The sequence below is a fragment of the Bidens hawaiensis genome, unplaced genomic scaffold, assembly GCF_021521415.1.
Source record: "Bidens hawaiensis isolate Kalapana, Puna unplaced genomic scaffold, B.hawaiensis_p1.1 tig00002380_1, whole genome shotgun sequence".
NCBI classification, from domain to species: Eukaryota; Viridiplantae; Streptophyta; class Magnoliopsida; order Asterales; family Asteraceae; genus Bidens; species Bidens hawaiensis.
The window spans coordinates 127,273-148,400 of record NW_027491129.1 but is presented as its reverse complement, the minus strand read 5'-3'; the positions used below and the strand labels follow the sequence as shown (position 1 = coordinate 148,400).

Sequence of the window (21,128 nt, the reverse complement as noted above, 5' to 3'; positions counted from 1 at the left end):
GTCCTCGTCTTCTTCACCACCCGATATCCCCGGAAGAAAGCCCGTTTTCCACCTCCTCATCATGAATTGGACGCTCTAGTGGTATTTCGTCTTAAAAGTTTGCCTTGTGTTGTATACGATCCACCGCATCCAAATGATCCTTTAGGCAAATGCACACCTCTAGAGACTCGGGAGTTAGTTTTGTTCTTCGCATCGATAATATCCTCCCACTAAGAGAAAAAAATGATTCCAAAGCTACCGTTGAAGCTTGGACGGCAAGCAAGTCACGAGCCATGGCGGATAAAATAGGAAATATGTTTTGCTTTCCTTTCCACCAAGCCAAAATATCAATGTTGCAAATTTCATCGACCGTTGCACCCTCAACATAGTTTGCTCCACTACATCGACCAAGTTCACTTGTTGGTGTGTTTCCTCTTTTCCGCTTAGCCACCGACTCACGAACAACATTCATCAAATTTATAAACGTATCCTTGCATGGCTTACTTTTTGTTGTTTGCCTCCCAAAAGACGACATATAGCTTGGATCATAAAGTTGAAAATAATGATCATAAAGTTCTTGAATGTATTTGTTAAAATTATCCTTCTCTCCCGTCGACAACTTCGGGTCGATCTCGTGCATACCCATGTTGTCAAATATTTCGTCGATCAATGTCTCAACCCCGTTAACATTCCAATAGGGGTTTAAAGCGGTGGCACAAGTAAACACCGGTGGTATGTCTTTATAATATTTTAGGAACTTTTCCTTCATTAGCTTAACAATATCATTGAAAAGTTCGTTTTTCTCCTCAAACTCTCTAAAATTCAAGGAGATGTTGTACAATTCTTGCAACACCCAACAACTAGTAGGATAATAAACCCCTAACAACTTAGTTGTTGCGGTTTTGAAAACATCAAGATTCTCCAAGAAATAACCGACATTGACCCAAACACGGTCGGGAAGCAAATCAGCCACACATCAATCAAAAAGAGTGTTATGAAAACTTTGTAATGCTTCCCATTGGGTAAAAGCCTTCTTCAACACAAACCGGGTCAATAAAAACGGATGTATAAGCCTTCTTGTTAGCCTTGTTGGTGCTTGTCATGGTAACAACTAAGAACAGAGGCGTAGCTTGGTCGGGGTTATAAAACAAGTGTAAACGGAGAAATATTTTTAGTGGTTTTGAGTTTGGTGGTAAAAAATTGAATAACAAATCAATTTATATGGCTAATGGACATCAAAAACCGGTTATAACGGCTATATTACCGTTGGAGCTGCAGCAGCATTCATTGTCCAAAACCCGATGGAACCGGTTATTCCGGATAGGAACCAGGTACGACCCAATTTGAGAAATAATATGAGGAACCAGGTAGGACCTTCGGGTATATAAATACCCAAACCGGGTATGACCTAGAACCGGTTCCGGGTCGAGTCCATCAGTTCAGGTCCGGAACCGGTTTTTTTTGTGCACGTCTACCGGTGAGGCGTTAAGGTGGATGTCTAATCAAGGTCTGAAAACATTTGTTTGCAAAATAATTAGTGCTGGTTGTCGTGTTTAATAACCTTGTACAATAATTGATTCTCTGGAACATATTATATTAACTTCAAAAATTGCTCTTGAAATTAAAACTACTTTCGATTTACAGAATATGCTTTTAAAATATAAATTACGTTAAACCAGTATAAGATTACGCTAATGTGACATAAAACACCAAGTAATTTAAACTTATAAAAATTTGTAAATCCCAAACTGCCCATACTAAATCCCAAAACCGCAAAGCATAAAGCTCAAAATGGGTTGTAAACCTAATAGAAAGCAATGTTGTCATCCACCAAGAAAGCAAGTAAAAGTGTAAAACCCTACCATCTATAGCTGAAGCTTGTAAACCTAGTAGAAAATGTTTGACTTTGCGTTTGGACTCCACATGGGTGCCGTATAATTACTTGGATATGATCGATGTTACACGCCTTTAATTCGTTAAATACATATACAAAAACAATAACAAAATCTTTTACATGATGCTCAAGATGAATCAAGAGGTTGCTGAAGACATGACGTCATCTGAGTCAACGTTTAGCTGCTTAAAATGTTTGACCAGAGCCACGTGTAACAGGCTTCTTAGCTTCTCACACTGATCGACCATATGCCCTGAATTGATCAAGTCTCCAAGTTTGCACCACAACCGTTCGATTGTTGTGTATGGAAACCACACTGCACATGTCTTCTTTCTACGAAAGACATCACCTGGCCTCTGCAACAATCATAACATCTTTATAGGATTAATTTTATAACACTAACAGGGTTGTCTAAAAGTTTGTCATAATTGTCAAATATGATTTCAAAACTAGGATTAATTTCACATATACCTTTACAAACTTGAAAATATTCATATATACCCAACTTTAATGAATTTTTACTTAATGACCATTCTACCCCTTTCCGTTATAACTGTTTAAACCCTTTTTTTATTTGGATTTTGATAGACGATAAGCAAGCAAACTGAAACAATTTAACTCCTCTATTGTTCTCTCGACGGCAGATAATCGAAAAACCAAATCAGTATATTCAACTCAGATAACTGAAACAGGTATAATCACAAGATGATCGAACGATAAGTAATCTAATATTTTGATGAACCATTGTTTATAGGTAAAAAAATTAAACTAAAAATGGTATATTTGATATTTTAACTACTTTGTACAGGCATATTTGATATTTTTAGTGTTGCATTTATATACATGATATTTTCCTAGTTTGTAGGAGTATAAATGAAATTGCACCTAAAAAATAATATAATATTATATGATTGAAAAGAAGTCGTACCAGTGATGCAAGAGATTCAATATAATGAAGCAGCAAATTCGTAGCCTCTGGATATCGGCCATAATCAACATAAAGTTGGAACAAGGATGCAGGGCTTGATTCTGACCCCGCCATACCCCATCTTCCGTTTAGTGTACCCTGAAATAGATTAAATTTAAACTTATAAACATTGATATGCATTTATGTTACAACTAACAAGTATACTTAACAAATGAACATGAACAAAACCCCATTCGTTTAACGGTTCATGTTCAATCGTTTGTTCAGTTAAAATTAAACGAACAAATACGAGCACGCTTCATTCGTGTTCGTTCGATTTCACTATTTAGTAACTGTATGCTTTTCTTAAATCGTGTTTTGTCTAGTTGGCAATTGTTTTGGTACGGCTCAAAGCGCTTTAAAACTTATTATTTAAATACTTATGAATGTGTGAATTAAAAAAAAGACTTTTGAAAGGCTTTCAACACATTTAGCTTAAATGCTATTTGACTCATTTATGGTCAAAGATTTCACCGCTAAACAAATAAGAGAGAAATTTTGAACAATGGTAAGCTAAAAAACATGTAGAGCGAACAGCAGAAACTGCCGCATAACTTAAGTTTATAAAATCAGAAAAAAGAAATGGCACGGGTTAATAATCCAAAAAGATAATAAAAGAAATAAAAAATGTGGAAAATACCTTAAACATTTGAACAAGCCAAATAGGAAGTTCAATCAACCGATCAGCACAAAGAAGAGTTTCTGCAACTATTACTGGTAACCTAGGATGGAAACACTTATATTTTTCCTGCATTTTTTAAAATAAATTGATACTTCCATCAATAATAACTCAAACAAAACATAATCTAGAAAAGATTAAAAACGAGAAACGAACTATGTATTGCTCAAGTGCCTCCCACTGGTCATTCCCCTTAGATTGATGTGCTGTATCAATTGAATCATGAATAACTTCATCCTTTGAAGATGTTAACAGCAGAGCATTATGCTTTTTAGAAATTTCCCTGAATTCAATATTAAAAGTAATTATTCCTCCAAACTGCTAAAGAGTTTATAACAAGTAAAATCAATTACTAATAGACCAAAAAGCCATTTAAACTGTTATATGAATTATTTATTAAGAAAAAACAGGTTTCAGTTTTAACAGAAATACAAAGTTCTAGAGAGACCTGTTTGGACAGCATTTCAGTGACATGGCAATAAAAACTCTTTCAAGTTCTCTGAAAAAGAAATCATAACATCATCAGCAGTCGAAAACAATGAAACATGAACAAAAATTTTAATTATATAATAAATACATATACCTCTTCAATGCTGAACCCTTGAAAAATTTAAGAATTACTGTGAAAACCATATCGTACAGATTCGAATGAACCAACAACTCAACCAGGTTTGGTGAAGGTTTTTCAATCCCTGACAGAGTATTAAGAGCAACATTAACTGTCATGGTAATTTATTTAACAATAATACAAAACTAAATTACAACACACTTTTTCAAAAACAAACAATCAGGATTTGTGCATTATTGTGAGACCTAAAAAGATATTTAAGCTTGAAAAGTCTATAACTGTATATCAATAATACAAAAGAAATTGTGTGCTTCTCTTTTCCCCATTATCGCAAATTTAATATGCCAATTCACATCCCAAATGAATTAATAACTCAAGACTTCAAGTTCTTTGTTGTACAACTTCTCTCATTATTTTATAGGTGGAACGTTTGACATGTTAGATTATGCATGGTGTAGATTAAGGATATAAGTATCTGAAATTCATCAAACACGTAAAACAAAATATAACAGCATATAAAAACAAGCTGAAAGTCGCCCATCGAATTCTAAACCACTTTACAGAAAGAAAATAGATTGATGTTGACATAACAGAACTTTTGTAATCATATTTGACATATTAAATAATAATGATAAACTTTGAAAGTTTAAAACAAGAAAGCCTGACCTACAAAACTTTACACAAGCTGACCCGAACCCGTATTAAACCATTACCCATTTTGTGAAAGATTGTCTCCAAATGAGTTGTCAGTTTTAGAAGACAATAAAACGAGATAAGAGATTTTCAAGATGGTACCATTACACGTCCAGTTCACATTTGCCAGTGAGAGAAAATATTTTGCTGAAGTTAAAACAAATTCATTTTCAAGCTTCTCAATATCCATACAGGTATCCAGTCTCTGGCTCAAAAGATGATCATCAGCTTCTGCAAAAAAAACACAATCGACGGCATACATGTCATAATCATCCAGATGGTGAAAGTAAATAGATGTGGCGTAACAAATCAAAACATGTAGTAAGTAGTACAGGTCATGTTAAAACAAACAGGATTTTTCCTTGGATTCTGAATTGCTAAATATAATTACAAATAGTACTAAGATATCTAGATTTAAAATGATCTGGATTAGGAGTGTGCATAAAAACCAAAAACACCGAACCCAAACAAAAACCGACGGTTTGGATTTAAGTTTTGGGAGAAACCGAAAACTCGGTTTGGTTTCGGTTTTGCATGTAATTAAAACATTTGATTCAAATGTATAATAATCAACATTTGATTACTTAACAAAAAGATATCGGTCATAGTTTTAGGCCAAAATTCGTTATTTTGTGTCTGGCTTTTTCTGCAAAAAAATTTTACGCCCAAACAGTAAAATTTTTAGCCCAAAACGACCCATGCACACTACTAATTTGGAAAACATTCAGTTATGTTTAAAAAACTTTACCACTTTGACCCCTTTCAAGAACCGATTCACAAAAGTACGGATAGAAACTGTTAGCTCAGCAAAAGCGTTTGGATAATTACCCTGGTCTGGCATAGTTATTCTAGCCTTTTTACTTGGATTCTGAATGGGCTTTCCTTCAAGCAAAGGACTGATCCACGCAGAAGATGGACGGACAAGATGCAGAGCGTTTATAGTGGCAGAAAGACAATTCAGCCTTTCTTGCAGAACCAATGATCTCAGCTGGCAATCTTTCAAAGCTGCTTCATGTTTCAGTTGTGCTGAATGAAGGTACATATAACTTGCAGCCTTCCTCCAGTTATTTTGATGCATTTCAAACGAATATAATAATTTATAAGGGTTCGGTTTTATTGAAACATCTGAACGCTCTGCCTGCAAAAAAAATTCAAAACAACGGTTAATATAATAACCAGTAAACATTTTTAGAGGAAAACTGCACAAATGGTTCCTGTGATTAAACCATATTGTAAATTTGGTTCCTTGATTTTAAAAATTGCAAACTTAATTCAAACATTTATGAGAGGCTAATTGTGTCTTTTCAATTTAAAACACTAATAAAACACTCTTTCGAATTCCAAAACTAAACGTTGACTTCATCAGGAGTTTTGAAGTTTAAAAGGGTTTTGTTAGGGTTCCAAATTTGATAAAACCCAACGACCCTCTAATGAATTGCATGACATCGATTTTCCATTATAAACTAACTAGCACTAACGATGGGACTAAACGTGCAACCTTCTCACAAATGTTTGAACTAAGCTTGCAGTTTTAAAATCAATGGACCAAATTTACAATAAGGTCAAACCACAAGAAGCATTTGTGCAAAATTCTCTTTAAAAAAAACAGTTACCTTCCATGCAAGCTCCTGCTCCACCTTCTCAGCTAAACCAATAAATGGTAACTGCCCATCACAAAGTATCTACAACAGATAAATTCAAATATATGTTTTTATTCTCTTTCTAAACATGAGTAAAATAAACTGCTGAGATGATAATAAAGTACCTTAATTGCACCACGCTCATAAAGAACAATGATAAAGCGCCTCAAACAGGTGTATTTGCTTTCTTCATCAGGATTTGAAATAATGGCACAATATGCATCATGATAATAATTTAAATCAAGTGTAAATTTGAATACATTAGCCCAAAGTCGTCCTTTAGTTGTAATCGGTGATTCACTGAGACCCAACACTTCATCAACTTGTTCAAGAGCAGCAAGAGCAAAACTGCAGGCGCCTGCACTCATATTATATTGCTCAAATATTTGCATTGCCCATTGATAATAATGAAGCTTCCAAGCACCAGGTGAGGTGTGATCAGCTGCAGACAAGTACATTGTAAGCACAACAGCGTAATAAAAAATATATATATGTTCCAATTTTAACCATCCAAATAGACTTACGAAAACCAATGTGAGGCAATCCAGATTCAGGTGACAAATTTTGCAATGACTTTGAAGCCTCGTGCAAAGATGCGGCTCTAAAGGCACAATAACAATATCAAGTCATTTATTAAGAACAATAAACGCGACAAGAAATTAATAAGGTTATATATAAAGTCTTGAGTGTTAAGGGACCAAAATAGTAGATGTTGAAGCAGATAATGCTGTAAGAATTGAAAAAAAAAATCACCTAGAACTGTCTGTTATATAGCAGTTCGTTTCTTCTTTTATATAAATAATTAACCATTTGAAAACTCATAAACCTAACATTTTGTAGATGAATAGAAATATATACGTTTATAATTATAAGTCTTGGTTATGTGAAAGAGATACTTAAACTCCCATATACACCCTTAAGAAGCACGATCAAAAGGATTGTAAATTGCAGTGGCCTGTAAACAAACTGAACGTACAGTAAACCGTTCGACAAGAAGTTCGGTTATGTTCATTTGGTTAATAAGTGAATGTGCATGAACCAAACTTTTTGTTAAATGAATAAACATGAACACATGTTTCATTCGTTTATGCCCGTTCGTATATATTCGTTAATTTATGCGTGTTTATGTTTGTTTAACCCATATACCCATGTAATTATGTAATTTTAAATATATATATATATATATATATATATATGTCAGTAACCCACTAACCCTAGCTGCATCTTAATGTAATAGACTTGTTCATTTGTGTTCATTAATGTTTGTTCATTCGTTTTGGTTTTTGTTTGTTTATGTTTGTTCAATTAAGTTCATTTAGGTTTGTTTGCGTTCGTGAACGGTTCATTTAGATTTTAACGAACAAACATAATCAAACAAATACATTCGATTAATTGTGTATGTTCGTGTTCAGTTAAAATTAAATTAAAGGAACATGAAGTCATGAACATGCCCCTGTACATGTTCATTCAGTCTGTTTGAAGACATGGAGAATGTTGGTCACCTACTCACGTCACATGACGTAGCAAACATGCATAACACAAGAACATCTCTAATAATTAGATAATCAAGCTCTAGAATTTTACAGTTACTATACAATGTTGTCACAGTATAAATACCTGAAAAAGCAAGAAATAGCCTCGTTAACTTTCTTCTCAGTAGAAGTGTGTGGTGCTATACGGTGTGCTTGTGCAAGAATACAACAGCCAAGAAGGTGAAGGAGTATGCACCATTCATTGTTCACACCCTGAATACTGCTAGAAATTTTCTCCTTGAGTATATTTTGGTTCACCATAGTAAGAAGATGCTTAACAAACAAAAGAATATATATACATTCAGTATCCTCCTTTATATCAGAAATTGTAAGTTTAAAGCAATGCAATTAGAGGAGGCAAAAATGGTTGGTTGGATAACGGGCCAAAACGAGTAAATCTTAAACAATTCTGCGTTTTTAAGTTGAAGTATAAAATTTAATGTAATAAATAATAGGCAAATACTATAAAATAAAATAAAGTAACATACTTTTTATGTTTCTCACAAAAGTCCCTCAACAATTGTTTACCCAAAATTTTTAAGCCCAAATAACAAAACCAAAACCGACCCGAAACCAAACGGTTTTCAAAAGCTCAATAATCAAAAATTTCGGTTTTTGGTTCGGTTTTAACCGAGCCAACCTGAATTGCCCATTTAGAAATAAACGTGCAAAAACTAACAATCCCACCCCTCTAATTTTGATAAAGATGTAATAAAAGAAGTGAAGTAATACCTCAACAGCATCAAACTGGCCATGTTTAAGTAAGATCAAAGCAAGCATAGTTGAGCGAATAGAAAAAGAAGATGACTCATCTTCATTTCTGCCCCAAACAATCCAGCTAGTGAAGTTGTGTACTGGAGCAATTAAAGAGTTGGGATTTGGAAGATGTCTTGAAACAACACCTTCTTCAAAGGTATTTTGTTGATCAAGTAACAAAATAAAAGCCAAAGTGAAGTCACATTTCCCAAGCTTCTCGTTCCATGATCTTCGATTGGCACTAGTATCTGGTTGTGTATAAAACATAAAATGTAAAATTAATAATAATAGAAACAGGATAAAATATCTGGATTGTTTGATATTAACAATTCTCATACAAATGAACAAACTTTGAAATGTTTGAACATAGTGGTAAATAAAAGGATACGTTTTTCAAAGTTGATATGGAAAACAAAGACGTCATAAAATAAAAGGCTTATATAAAAATTCTAAGAACATGATATTATATATAGGGGAAAGTTAACGTACAAATGAAATTAACGTGCTAAACGTGAGAATCAAGTAGAGTAATATATATACAAGTAGAGTAATTATGTAATTATGTAATTACTCCATGATGTAATTACATAATTACTCTACTTTTATATATAATTACTCTACTTGATTCTCACGTTTAGCACGTTAATTTCATTTGTATTTGATCCAAACCTATATATATAAGGAGAGTTAAGTGTCATTTTAGTACATGTGGTTTGGTCAACTACGCAACTTTAGTACCTATTCTTTATTTTGTGCAAATGACTACCTCAGTTTCAAAAAACTTGCAATTTTAGTACTTTTTATCTAACCCCGTCTATTTTTTCCGTCAAGTCAGAGATAATTTGGAAACTTCGTTATTTTCTTTGTTTTTTTCTTTTCTTTTAAACGCTTATATCTTGTAAACCCCAAATCCACAATCATAACATCAAAAAATCCAAATCCTAAATCTCCAACCCTTTCTCCATATCATCATAGGGTTTGAATTTTTACGATATTTGGGGATTTAGGATTTGGATTTTGATGTTATGATTTGAGGATTTAGGGCTCATAAGATATAAGCGTTTAAAAGAAAAGAAAATAACGAAGTTACCAAATTATCTCTGACTTAACGAAAAAAATAGACGGGGTTAGATAAAAAGTACTAAAAATGCAAGTTTTTTAAAACTGAGATAGCCATTTGCACAAAATAAAGAACAGGTACTAAAGTTGCGTAGTTGACCAAACCACATGTACTAAAATAGCACTTAACTCATATAAGGATTAGGATCATGTAATAAACCATTTTGAAATTGAGAACTTTGAGAACCATTTTGGACCACTAAAAAAGCTCATTAAAAAAATAAAAAAAATTATAATACAAAAAAAACGCGAAAATAAAAAAGAGTAAAAAAAACCAAAAAAAAATCATTTTGGTTTTATAAAAATTTAAAAAAATATCGATTTAGCAAAATTATAAACATGTATAATACTTATCTTTTTAATTTTATACATGTTATTCTTTATACACATATGTACAATTAAGATAAATGATAATGTACGTATGTGTACATTATGTAAATCGAGATTAAATACAAATATACTTGTGTATAATCAGGTGTTTTTTTTATGAAACCGGGATGAAAAATAAATTATTTTAGTTTTTTTACTTTTTTAAAATTTTCGTTTTATAAATTTTTTTTAATATTTTTGAGGTTTTTTTGTGGCTCAAAATGGTTCTCAAAAGTTTTTTTAGAATCCTTACCCTATATATATATATATTATATCTCCTGATACCGCACTTGTTATGTCACAGGTGTGTGCCTTTCGACTTTGACTAGTTCCCAGAGAGGAGACTATATTATTTTCCAAAAGGATGAGCATAAAAACAAGTTACCATCAGAAGTGTACGCAGTGCTACTAATCAGCTAAAAAACAACAAGATGATTGGGTGGAAAGTGTAATATTAAGATACACCTACCAATTTGTAATAAAGAGAGTTGAGAACTGAAATCTTCCATAGTAGGTGATTCACAAGGTGTGGTCCCAAAGAAATGTATTATATGCCACTCCGTGATAATTTCCTGAATCAATGGAAATAACTCCAGTTGTACCCTCGAAACATCTTCAGGTGTCATATTTATCTGCATTTACAAAAATAAAGAAATCAGCTTCAAGCCGAATGTTTTCCTTTTTCTACTACGTATGTACGTATGTATGTACGTATGTATGTATGTATACACAAATATATGTAATATTAGTATTACCTGGCTAATAAAGAAATTACTTTTCTAGACAAAACCTAGGCTTGTAAACGAACGGAAAAAGGCATGTTCGCGTTCGTTCATTTAAGTTTAATCAAACAAACAATCAAATGAACGATTAAACGAATAGGGTTTTCTCGTTTGTGTTTGTTTGTGAAGAGAATGAACATGTTTATGCTCGTTCATTAACAGTATAAACGAATGGTTCATAAATGAAATTGAACATAGATGAAGATGAACAAATATAACTTAACTAAAACCAGTTAAAAGTAATGTTGAGCCCAAAAAACTTTAAATGAATACATTAACAAAATGTAAACTATATGAACATAAATAAACACAAATGAACGAGCTAGACATTTGATCATGTTCATTCGTTTTTCTAAATGAACAAAACTTTTTGTTTATGTCCGTTAGGACTTCCTACTAAACTGTTCACTAAACGTTTAGTTAATTTACAGGCATAATTAAGACATTACCTGGCCACCTAACTTCATCATATAACTCAGCAGCAATAATATGTCAAGTGCAGATTCAAACATCACTTTGGCAACTTGTGAAGTCACTTGGACTGTTATGCAAGTTCCGATATCCAAAACCGCCTTACAATCCGATTTGTTTTCAATCTTCTGAGGCACTAAAAAGTTCAAGTATTTCAATATAACATCCACAACTTTGTCCCAAGTGACAGCTTTGCGGTACAACCCGTGAAGAGATAAGAATATTTCTGTTGAAAATTTTCTAAGAAACTTGTGGTCACCAATACCCTTATCCCAAGCAGCATCAACACCTAGCTCTGATACATGAAGAGCTGCTGCTGCAGAAGAAGTACCTCTGGATTCTAGAACTTTCAAGAAACTTCCAACAACTTCTTCAGGAGATATAGAAGGTTGGCTGAAAAACGACTGGTAAAATAATGCAGGTACACCTTTCCCAAGTTGTTGGCTAAGACTATTGGTGCAACGTAACACCTCGAAAAGTACTTCCCGTTCAAGATTGTTTGATAAGTTAATTTTAGAGTTTGCAACTTCACCAAGTTCATCAAAACACCCTGTAACAAACTAAATATTAACAACATATAAATAAATGAACAACTTTATGCTAGTAAGAAATATGCGTGACAATGTTTACTTGATGCACCAAAACATTTTTTTTAAGTGAATTGACCCATTTATGGGCTCAATGTGGATTATAAATGTTCTTTGACAGGTCAAACGAGTTAAAATAAAAAGAGTCCGCCGGATTGAATGAGTCAAATGTTTGAAAAATATTTTCCAAAGGTTATTCAAAATGCCAAAAGGTGACAACTCTCTCAAATTTAACCTAGACTATTGCAATAGAGCTTTTGTGATTAAAATTTACATATTAATTTTTGCAAAAGTAACAAAAATAATTTTTCACCGGTTAGTCAATCCAGCGAAGGGTGTGTAAATTTTTGACACGACACAAACCTAACACGAAATTCACGGGTTTGGGGTTTAGGTCAACACAGCAGGTTCGCTGGTTGATCCATTTAACCATATTATTATTAGTATACTTTTTAATCAGGTTTACGTAATAAAACAAATTGGTTGTATTTTATCCCAAAAACTTAAAAGTAAAAAAAAAAACTTGACATATAACTTTATAATTAAAATGTAATTATCTGATTATAATTTAAATTTTGTTGTAAAAATGAAAATTTAGTATTAATATGTGAAAAAATAAAGAATAAAAAGCAGAAAAAAAAACTTTTGGGATAAACTTGTCCTGTTTGGGTTCATGTGTCTACCACGATTTGCGGATTCAGATCGTGCTCAAATTTGTGTCAAATTTTCAGTTTCGTTTCAGGTTGAGCCTGCAAACATGAGCCGTTTATTTACACCCTAAATCAGCCGTGTTCCGTAATAAATTTTACAGATTATGAACATACCGAAAGCTAGAAGCTCTATGTCTTCCAAACAACGCAATAAAGAAACTGATGATTTTCTTATTATACCAATAGCACCAGTTGATGAATCAAGAAGTAACCCACATGGCCCATTCTTATTACACCAATTGTCAATGTAGTGTGAACAGAAGTTTTTCCAGCAGTATATAAGTGAAAGTGGGCTTCTAGAAACACCCTGTCATAAATAGCGTGGTAATCAGTCATTCACAAAATGAAATGAGTTACAATTAAAGTCTAAAGAGTATCGTTTTCACTTCAAACCTCATGTTCGATTACAGAAACAATCTCCTTTTTCAATGCATCAGCAGTTAACGAGTGAAACTCAGAATCAGTGAAGTGTTTGTTATGATCTTGTAGTGTTGCTCGAATAACAGAACTATGGTAAACGTCCGGAAGAAATAGCATACGTAGAAAGATTGAGGTCACACGTGGTGCAATTTGCTCCTGCAAAAACTTAAACAATTAACTGTAAACTTTACAAGCATATGTTACTCGCATGCATTTCATGCATTGCTCTTTTAAAACATCACGCATGTCTTCCTAAGAGTTCTTAAGTAGGCCTTGTAAACAAACCAAACGAACGCAAACAAAGCATGGATGTGTTTGTTCATTTAACTTTAGCCAAACCAACAATCAAACACAAAATATTATACGAACGCGGTTTTCTTATTTTCCTAGTTAAAAAAATGAATGTGTTTGTTTCCGTTTATGTTCGCTCGTAACAGTATAAACGAGTCGTTCACGAACGTCAACTTAGAAATGTAAATAAAAAGAGTTGCATAAAAAAACTTAAACAAACATAAGCTTACGAATGTAAATGAATGTAAACGAACCAACATAAATAAATTAAATGAACGAATGAAAACAAATGTTCACGAAGGGTTCTCTGTATATACCCTATCTCTAAATATTAAAAAAATATTTATGAAATTCCGTAAAACTATCACTACATCAGGATCTTTAAAATAGAGAACAATTATAGAGAAGATCCAGTGATTCTCTAAATATAATATGTCACTATTTTCTTTAGATTTTTTGTGAGTGAGAAAAAGAGAACAAATAACAAAAAAAATAAAGTGCTATCTAATTGAACAGAGTTAAATAGAGAGAATGAGATGTGGGAAGTTTTTGGGAGACGATTAAATCTTAGAGATAAATGTGTTTTTTAGTTAAATTATAGAAATAGTAATAGAGAATCTGATATGAATGCTCTAAATGAACAAACAATACATGTGTTCATGTACATTCGTCCATCTAACTAAATGAACAAAAAAAGCCTTGTTCACGCCCGCTTGTCTACGAAATAGACGAGCATAAACAAACTTCCGGCCAAAAGGTTCACTAAACGTCTGGTTATTACAGGCTTATTTTTAAGAAAGTGGCGTATGATCTTTATTACAATAGTTGAAAGCACCTTTGCAGAGGGATACAGTGAATGAGCAAGCCAAAAAAGATCATCAGCAGCATGCTCAGAGCTTTGAAATAGTTGTTCAGCAACAAATGATTCTTGTAAACCAAAACATTGCTCGAATTCCCTAACAGCAATTTCAAATTAACAAACATAAGCAACAGATAATGCATGCCAAGATATGTTTCACTAGTGTAATATAGTCAAGTAAAATAAAAACATAAGCAATAATATATGTGTGTGTGTGTGTTAATTTAAATAGCGAGAGTTTCATTACATGAGGCAAAATTATTGCAAGAACAAACCTAAATCGTTTAACTTTTCAATCAATGGATTTACATACAAATGTCTTAGGCTAAATTATTGCTAGAACAAAAAGACAAACCTAAATCATTTATACTTTCAATCAATGAATAATGTGTTTAAAAACTTACTCTCTGCATACATAAGTCTATGTTATATACATAAAGAAAAAACTATTGAACTAATTTATTCATGTGTTTTTTTCACTTTTAAACGTTTATCTACGCATGGGTCGGTGCTATAAATTAATGAAGTTTTTTATGTATTTTATTAGGATGTTAAAAAAGATGAACCAACATTGCATTTAATCATTTTTTGGCATTTTCAAACTTTCTAAAACTGATAATATGAATTTTTTTTCTTCTTTATGTTCTCGCAAAACAAAAAACGTCTTATGCATAGAACCCTCCCCTATGTGTGTGTGTGTGTGAGTACATTGCAGTATTACCTGCTCTCATTTAGACCTAAAACATTGTGCACCACCAATCCGTCTTCTTTAAGTATCCAAATTTTATTTGAGGAAACTTTGACATCAATGATTACACCCTGACAAAACAAATGAAAATAGTTTAGGACTTGTATACCTTAGAGAATAAACATTATGATAATCCGACTCACCCCCTCAATGGAAATGTTCATTGTTGAGGGCTCGATAGAAAAATTAGTCTTCCCTCCAATATTAAGATGCAAATTGTATAAAGAGATCATCTCCCCATCAACTTCCTAAAAAGTTAACAGAAAAGAAAGTGAAGCAGATATCAGAAATCCAAACGCAGAACACTTTTTGTCCACCAAACGTTTTTTCTATAAACTATTGCATAAAGTATGAGTACACATTAGATATTATTACAATAACAAATTGCTAATAATAAATATATAAAATAAATTGCATATAAATAAACTTAAGCATATAAACAAAAATGCTAAATATAAATTGGCCAAGCTCAAGCTTGAAAAACTATTCACGAGCCAAGCTCGAAATAAAGCTCTAAACGAGCTGATTTCATGCTTAGACGAGCTTGACTCGTTTACACCCCTACAATATTCCGGTATGTTTTCGGTAAAACCAGTGAATCTATAATAATTTCACTTGAACTAGCTTATAATCAAAGACCACAAATGAGAACATCAAAAGCTTCTACTAGCCATTCTTTAAAATGTTCGAAATTTGTGCTTCATGCATATGGCAGATAATAACTAAATGATTGATGCATAACCTAATCATCAAATGACAGCCCAAATATCTTATTTCCTTTTGTCTAAAATTAAGACCGAATACCTCACAGATGTATTGAGAACACTGTTGGTAGCAATTTCTTTCCACGTTCCAATTTATTGGTGGAAAAAAAAAATTCACTCATAGCCATTAATCAGTCGCTTAGACACGTATGATATAAGTGACAATCAAAAAGTTCACCTTGGCAAAAACTATTATTTAGAGTTGGATTAGCTTTCTAGCCTGAATTACATCAACCAAGCAACTTAATATACTTAACCAAATGATAGATCATGCACAATCAATCTAGCTTAATTTTTAACAATGCTAAACTCAACAGTTAATCACAACTAAATATGTTAACAAAATTGTCAACTATAAAGCCTAAAGTATGGATGGAGCCACATCTTCAAGTAGAAAAATTTGTTTTGCAAAACATTGGAGGTAATTTCTAAGCAAATAGCAATATAATAAGTACGAGCCCATGTTAATAATACAATAATTGAAGTTTGAAAGTACAGGAATTAGAAAGTACCAAATCAGGCTTTAAAAGGACCGCCAGAGGTACTAAATTTGTATCATTGGTAATTTCGCCTGCCCATAACTTCGTGAATCGAGCTCCTAAAATCATACATAACAAATGTAATAATTAGAACCACAATATTTGTCCTTGTTGCAAAGACTAATAAAAAGATTAACATGATATCATGTTTTGCTTGCCCCATGCCCAAAAGCAAAAAAAGATTCACAAAGCCAGCATCTGGTGAAGACCTTGAGATTAAAAAATACAAGTATTTTTTAATGATAATCAGAACTGAACTGACGTTTAGTTTGGTAAGATTTATGATTACAGATGTTTAGTAAAATAATATCTGCTTGGCTTAACTTAGCTTTAGCTTACTTGTTAGTCTGTGGCAGCCATACATTAAAAAAATGGTTCTTAGACAAAATCAAATTGGATTAATATTATTACCAACAGATAAATGGTAAATGTGTACAATAAAAACCCTTGATGAAGGACAACCATTGTCAAAAAGACTACTTAATGAATAAATTAGAAGTTCATTCATTTGGTTTAAAAAGTATCAAATATCATTTTATATTTCCTTAAAGCCAATATATGTAAATAGTTATAATTTTGTGCTTAGAGCCTTAGACCTCTTTCAGCTAAAGATTTTATGAATTGGGCATTGCATTAACAAAGAAAATAGTGATACATGTTGCAAAATGGATGGATTAAATACGGGGTTGAATAGCGTCTCAAAACAAAATCAAATATGGTTTGACTTCAAACCAGAAACGCTTTTTGTGCTCATATTTGTGTTTCTATAATTGGTTGGTGTTAAATACTCTTACAATAATAATCTAGTTTTAATAATATGATTGTGATTACTGATTAGTAGATTGAGCATTACATATACATTGTGCCGCTATGCGAGATATTCAACCTACAATTTACCCATTTGACCAGTTGGAAATATAGCATGGCCATATTAGGAAGAACAGCAAAATTCCACCTTTACCTTGCACTTGCAAGGATTTGAACCCACAGCCTCACATTTGTAAGGGGGAACCATACCACTAGACGAATAGGTCATGAGTGCATAGCCCTAATGGCCCGTTAATAAGTAAATGGTCAAAAATGTTGCTGGTAAATATTGAAGGTTATTGACAAGAAGAAAAGGTCCACAAGACTTGCCTTCGGATGTTGAAGCATTCATAGTATAACTCAGAAGTTTGCTACAACTCAAAAGGTCCCACACCCGTAATACTCCATCCAAATGAAGCACAAATAGTAGTTTTCTTCCATGAACGTCTAAACATACCAGATCTTTCACCGAAGCTACAGTCCTCCTGTAAGATAATTGAATAACTCACTTTATATATAGTAATCCAAAAAAAAGATCATATGTGACAAAAAGGTATCAGATATTACAACCCATAAGCAAGGATAATATAACAAACAAGCTTGTAGCTCGAACTTTACATGGTAAGACAAAATATCAAGATCGTCCGTAATCGTTAAAATAAAAATAAAATGAGAAAGCGGATATAAATTCAAAATTTCAAATAGCAGCACTTGTTTGAAAATTTAAGTTTTTGGTTTCAGTTCAGCACATACATATATACATAAGATCTTGATGCTCCAATATTCAGATCCATCATGAAGCTTTTATTAAGTTCTAAAGCATTCTAAAATGATAGAAAATTGCATAACACGGCTCTAATGCTTATATTCCACGACAAAGTATACAACAGATGTTAAATGATTACCTCGACATTAAACTCCACAAGCGACCAAAACTTGAATCAACTCGTAGTTCGTGCAGAAAACCTATGATTTCACGAGGTCAGTATGGCAAAAATCTATAGCAGTTAAAATGCAATAGGTCAATTAAGTTGTGTTTTTGGATAAATGAATTAATGGGTCAAAATGAGTCTGCTGAAAAACATTTAGTCAAACTAGGCAATCAGGTTTGCGAGTCGCCCAAAGTCTGTGTTTAATGCATTAAACCCCCAAAACCGTTGTATTCAAATACTTATCATTAAAACAGTGTTGTTTCTGTAATCACAATTAACACAAACTTTTTTATCAAAAAAATAAAATCAAGCTAAACAGGTGTTTGAGAGTCAAACACAACTCGACATGGCCCATTTCAAGCAGTACTAACATATCACACCTTTCAACCCATTAATCTTGCCACCTCTGTAAAGTAGTATTGAAACAGTTGTGCGATACAATTATACAAGCTTACAGGTGGCAATTAAGTGGTTGATAACTTATATCACTTTATGCGGGAGCGGGATATGAATATTTATAAAAGCATAAAGTAATCCATACCGGGAGCACTAGAATCAAGCATGCCAAGTCGAAAACAAGCAACAGATCCATCTTGCCCGCCTATTACAAGGCATCCATTGGTGGCTGCTATAGCTGTAATTGCTCCATAATCACAATAATTGAAAAGATTCAACTCCAGCACCTCATTGGGTGGCATGACAGAACATGTTCCATAACAAGTAATATCAGTCAGTCTAATAAGATAAGCGACTCCGGTAACAGTCAACGCATAAAGCATGTACGGGTTCCTAGAAGTAGTGGAGAGCTGCATAGAAAGCAATGTATATCATAAACTTGCAGAAGCATATAATATAAAAAAGACTGGCCAGAATGAAAGAGAAGAAACCTGGTTTTTGCAGATATAAGCGTATGGAGAAAGTGCAGTAGCAAATTGAAGGCGTAAACCGACCCTTGGAAAATCTGCAAAACTGCAGAACTGAACAATCTCCAGAACATTTGAACAGCTTTTGTTTATCCTCCTGTTATCAGCGTTATTTGCAAACGTAGAGATTATATATATGCATAGGTTAATAATAATAATAATAATAAGTGAGTTAGGTTTTACCAGATGAAATAGGCGGGAGGATCCCCAATGTTGCAGCAAGAAGAAGCAGCATCCTCAGTAAGAGGAGGAGCAATAACTGAATCAAAATCAGAAGAAGAAGAAGAAGAGGCGACGGAGACGTTGAACCATTTGACAGAATCGCTGCCAATCACCGGAACCTCCATTCCGCCTAAACACGACGCCATCGATTCCATTCAAAATAACCTACCACTGACAGAGGGAGCCACAAGGGTTTTAACAGTTTTTCGACCCCAAATATTTCTTAATTTTATTTTCTTTTTATTTATTTAGTTAGGTTATAAATTTACCAAAAGTTTACGCTTTTTGTCTAGCGGAAAGTTTGTTTAATAAATGAATGAAATAATATGAACAATAAATTTCTTTTGATTAATTAAACAAATGAGCTTGAAGAGAGCCCCCGTCCATGTTCGGTAATGTGTTTATAAATGTATGTTCATTTTTGTTAGTATACGTTGTTCATTAAAGTTATTTGAAAATCATATTCCCACTTGTTTTACATTGTTCTCATTTCCTTCGTTATTATTTACATTGATGAGATTGCTCATCGCATAATGACACTATTAATACTAGCCTTGCTTCATGTTCCGATCTTCATATGTTTACACATGTAGCATGTTTAAAGTAGATAATGAGTCAACACGAATGTTGGTGAATTTTAATAAATTTTGTATGTACTTGACAAACGTCAATTCACATGTAATTCAATAAACTTAACCAAACATAAAAGTAATGCGAAGATTTAAACAAAAGTCTCATTCTATTTGGCACAAAGCCAAATATACTAAGGATAACGAGGACCTCTGATATATTCGACACAAAGACAAATTAATAAGAGGCGTGGGTACGTCCCGTCAGACTCTCCCACTATGAGAATGAATATGTGTCTTCCCATCAACCATAGAGTAAACATATAGCACTTGGTCATATAGAGCATAAACGATCATGAATTGGAAAAATAGCATACGGACACATGTAGGTGAATTGTAGTGAAAACAAATAAGCATTGTAACTTTGAACATGCTACACCCCAAAAACAAAAAATATTAACAAGGGGTTACGAAAATCACATGAATTATTGTGGTAACGAGTAAACGGTTAAGCGGGTTGATTAGTCACGCGAGAATACTTGATTGGTCACGCGAGAATTCTCTTATCGGAAAATTACTAGACCATATAGTGACAGAAAAAAACGAATACAAACCGAATTGAACCCGAAATCAAAAACTCAAACCGAAACCAAATGATTTTGAAGAAAAAACACTGAAACCTTGAATTTCAGCTCGGTTTTAGCCCAAAACCACACCTCGATCACATCCCCCTTTCCTAAAATAATTTATATCTAAATTATATATAAAAGTCTAACAAAACACCTAATTTACCCCCGCATCTCATTCTCTAAAATAGAGATATGGTTTAAAGAATTTATTTGTAAAGGTCAAACTCAAATCTCTAAATATTGTGAATGTATAAAAAAATGTAGAAAAATAAATATTTGTGAATATGATAAAAATAGAGATAATGAATGAGATGTGAGAGGTTTTTAACAATAAATAAGTTTTAGAGAAATTTTGTGATTTTTGGTTAAATTATATAAATCAATCAATACCCAGGAAATCCCACAAATAGCGGAAGCTATTTGTATGATCTGGGGAGGGTGTGACGTAGACAAAGCTTACCTCTATCCATGAGGATAAAGAGACTGCTTCCATAAAGACCTCCGACTCCAAAACAAGCAACATATAAAATTACATGTACCAATAACATAACACCTTGTGAAAAAGTGGCATAGTAATAATAGACCCATCAGGGGCGGACATACATACATACTAGGGGTAGCCTCCGCTAGGGCTCAACTTTTTACGGGTAATGTAAAAAAATGGCCGATTTTCGTGTTT

At 33.0% G+C, this 21,128-nt stretch overlaps 1 protein-coding gene across 1 annotated transcript; it reads right to left on the bottom strand.

Moving 5' to 3' along the window:
- Positions 1-1,727: 1,727 nt before the first annotated feature.
- LOC143619042 (nuclear pore complex protein NUP160-like) lies at positions 1,728-19,414 on the bottom strand. The gene is made up of 26 exons (XM_077091072.1): positions 19,213-19,414; positions 18,994-19,126; positions 18,648-18,912; positions 18,080-18,140; positions 17,505-17,659; positions 16,341-16,426; positions 15,208-15,312; positions 15,038-15,135; positions 14,293-14,413; positions 13,140-13,322; positions 12,861-13,053; positions 11,428-11,999; positions 10,666-10,828; positions 8,685-8,956; positions 8,038-8,225; positions 6,945-7,021; positions 6,546-6,862; positions 6,394-6,462; positions 5,609-5,918; positions 4,883-5,011; positions 4,103-4,211; positions 3,968-4,018; positions 3,676-3,802; positions 3,481-3,588; positions 2,802-2,939; positions 1,728-2,229 (listed from the first exon to the last, which is right to left on the bottom strand). The coding sequence occupies exons 1-26, from the start codon at positions 19,404-19,406 to the stop codon at positions 2,011-2,013; spliced, it is 4,443 nt and encodes a 1,480-aa protein (XP_076947187.1). The 5' UTR covers positions 19,407-19,414; the 3' UTR covers positions 1,728-2,010.
- Positions 19,415-21,128: the final 1,714 nt, after the last annotated feature.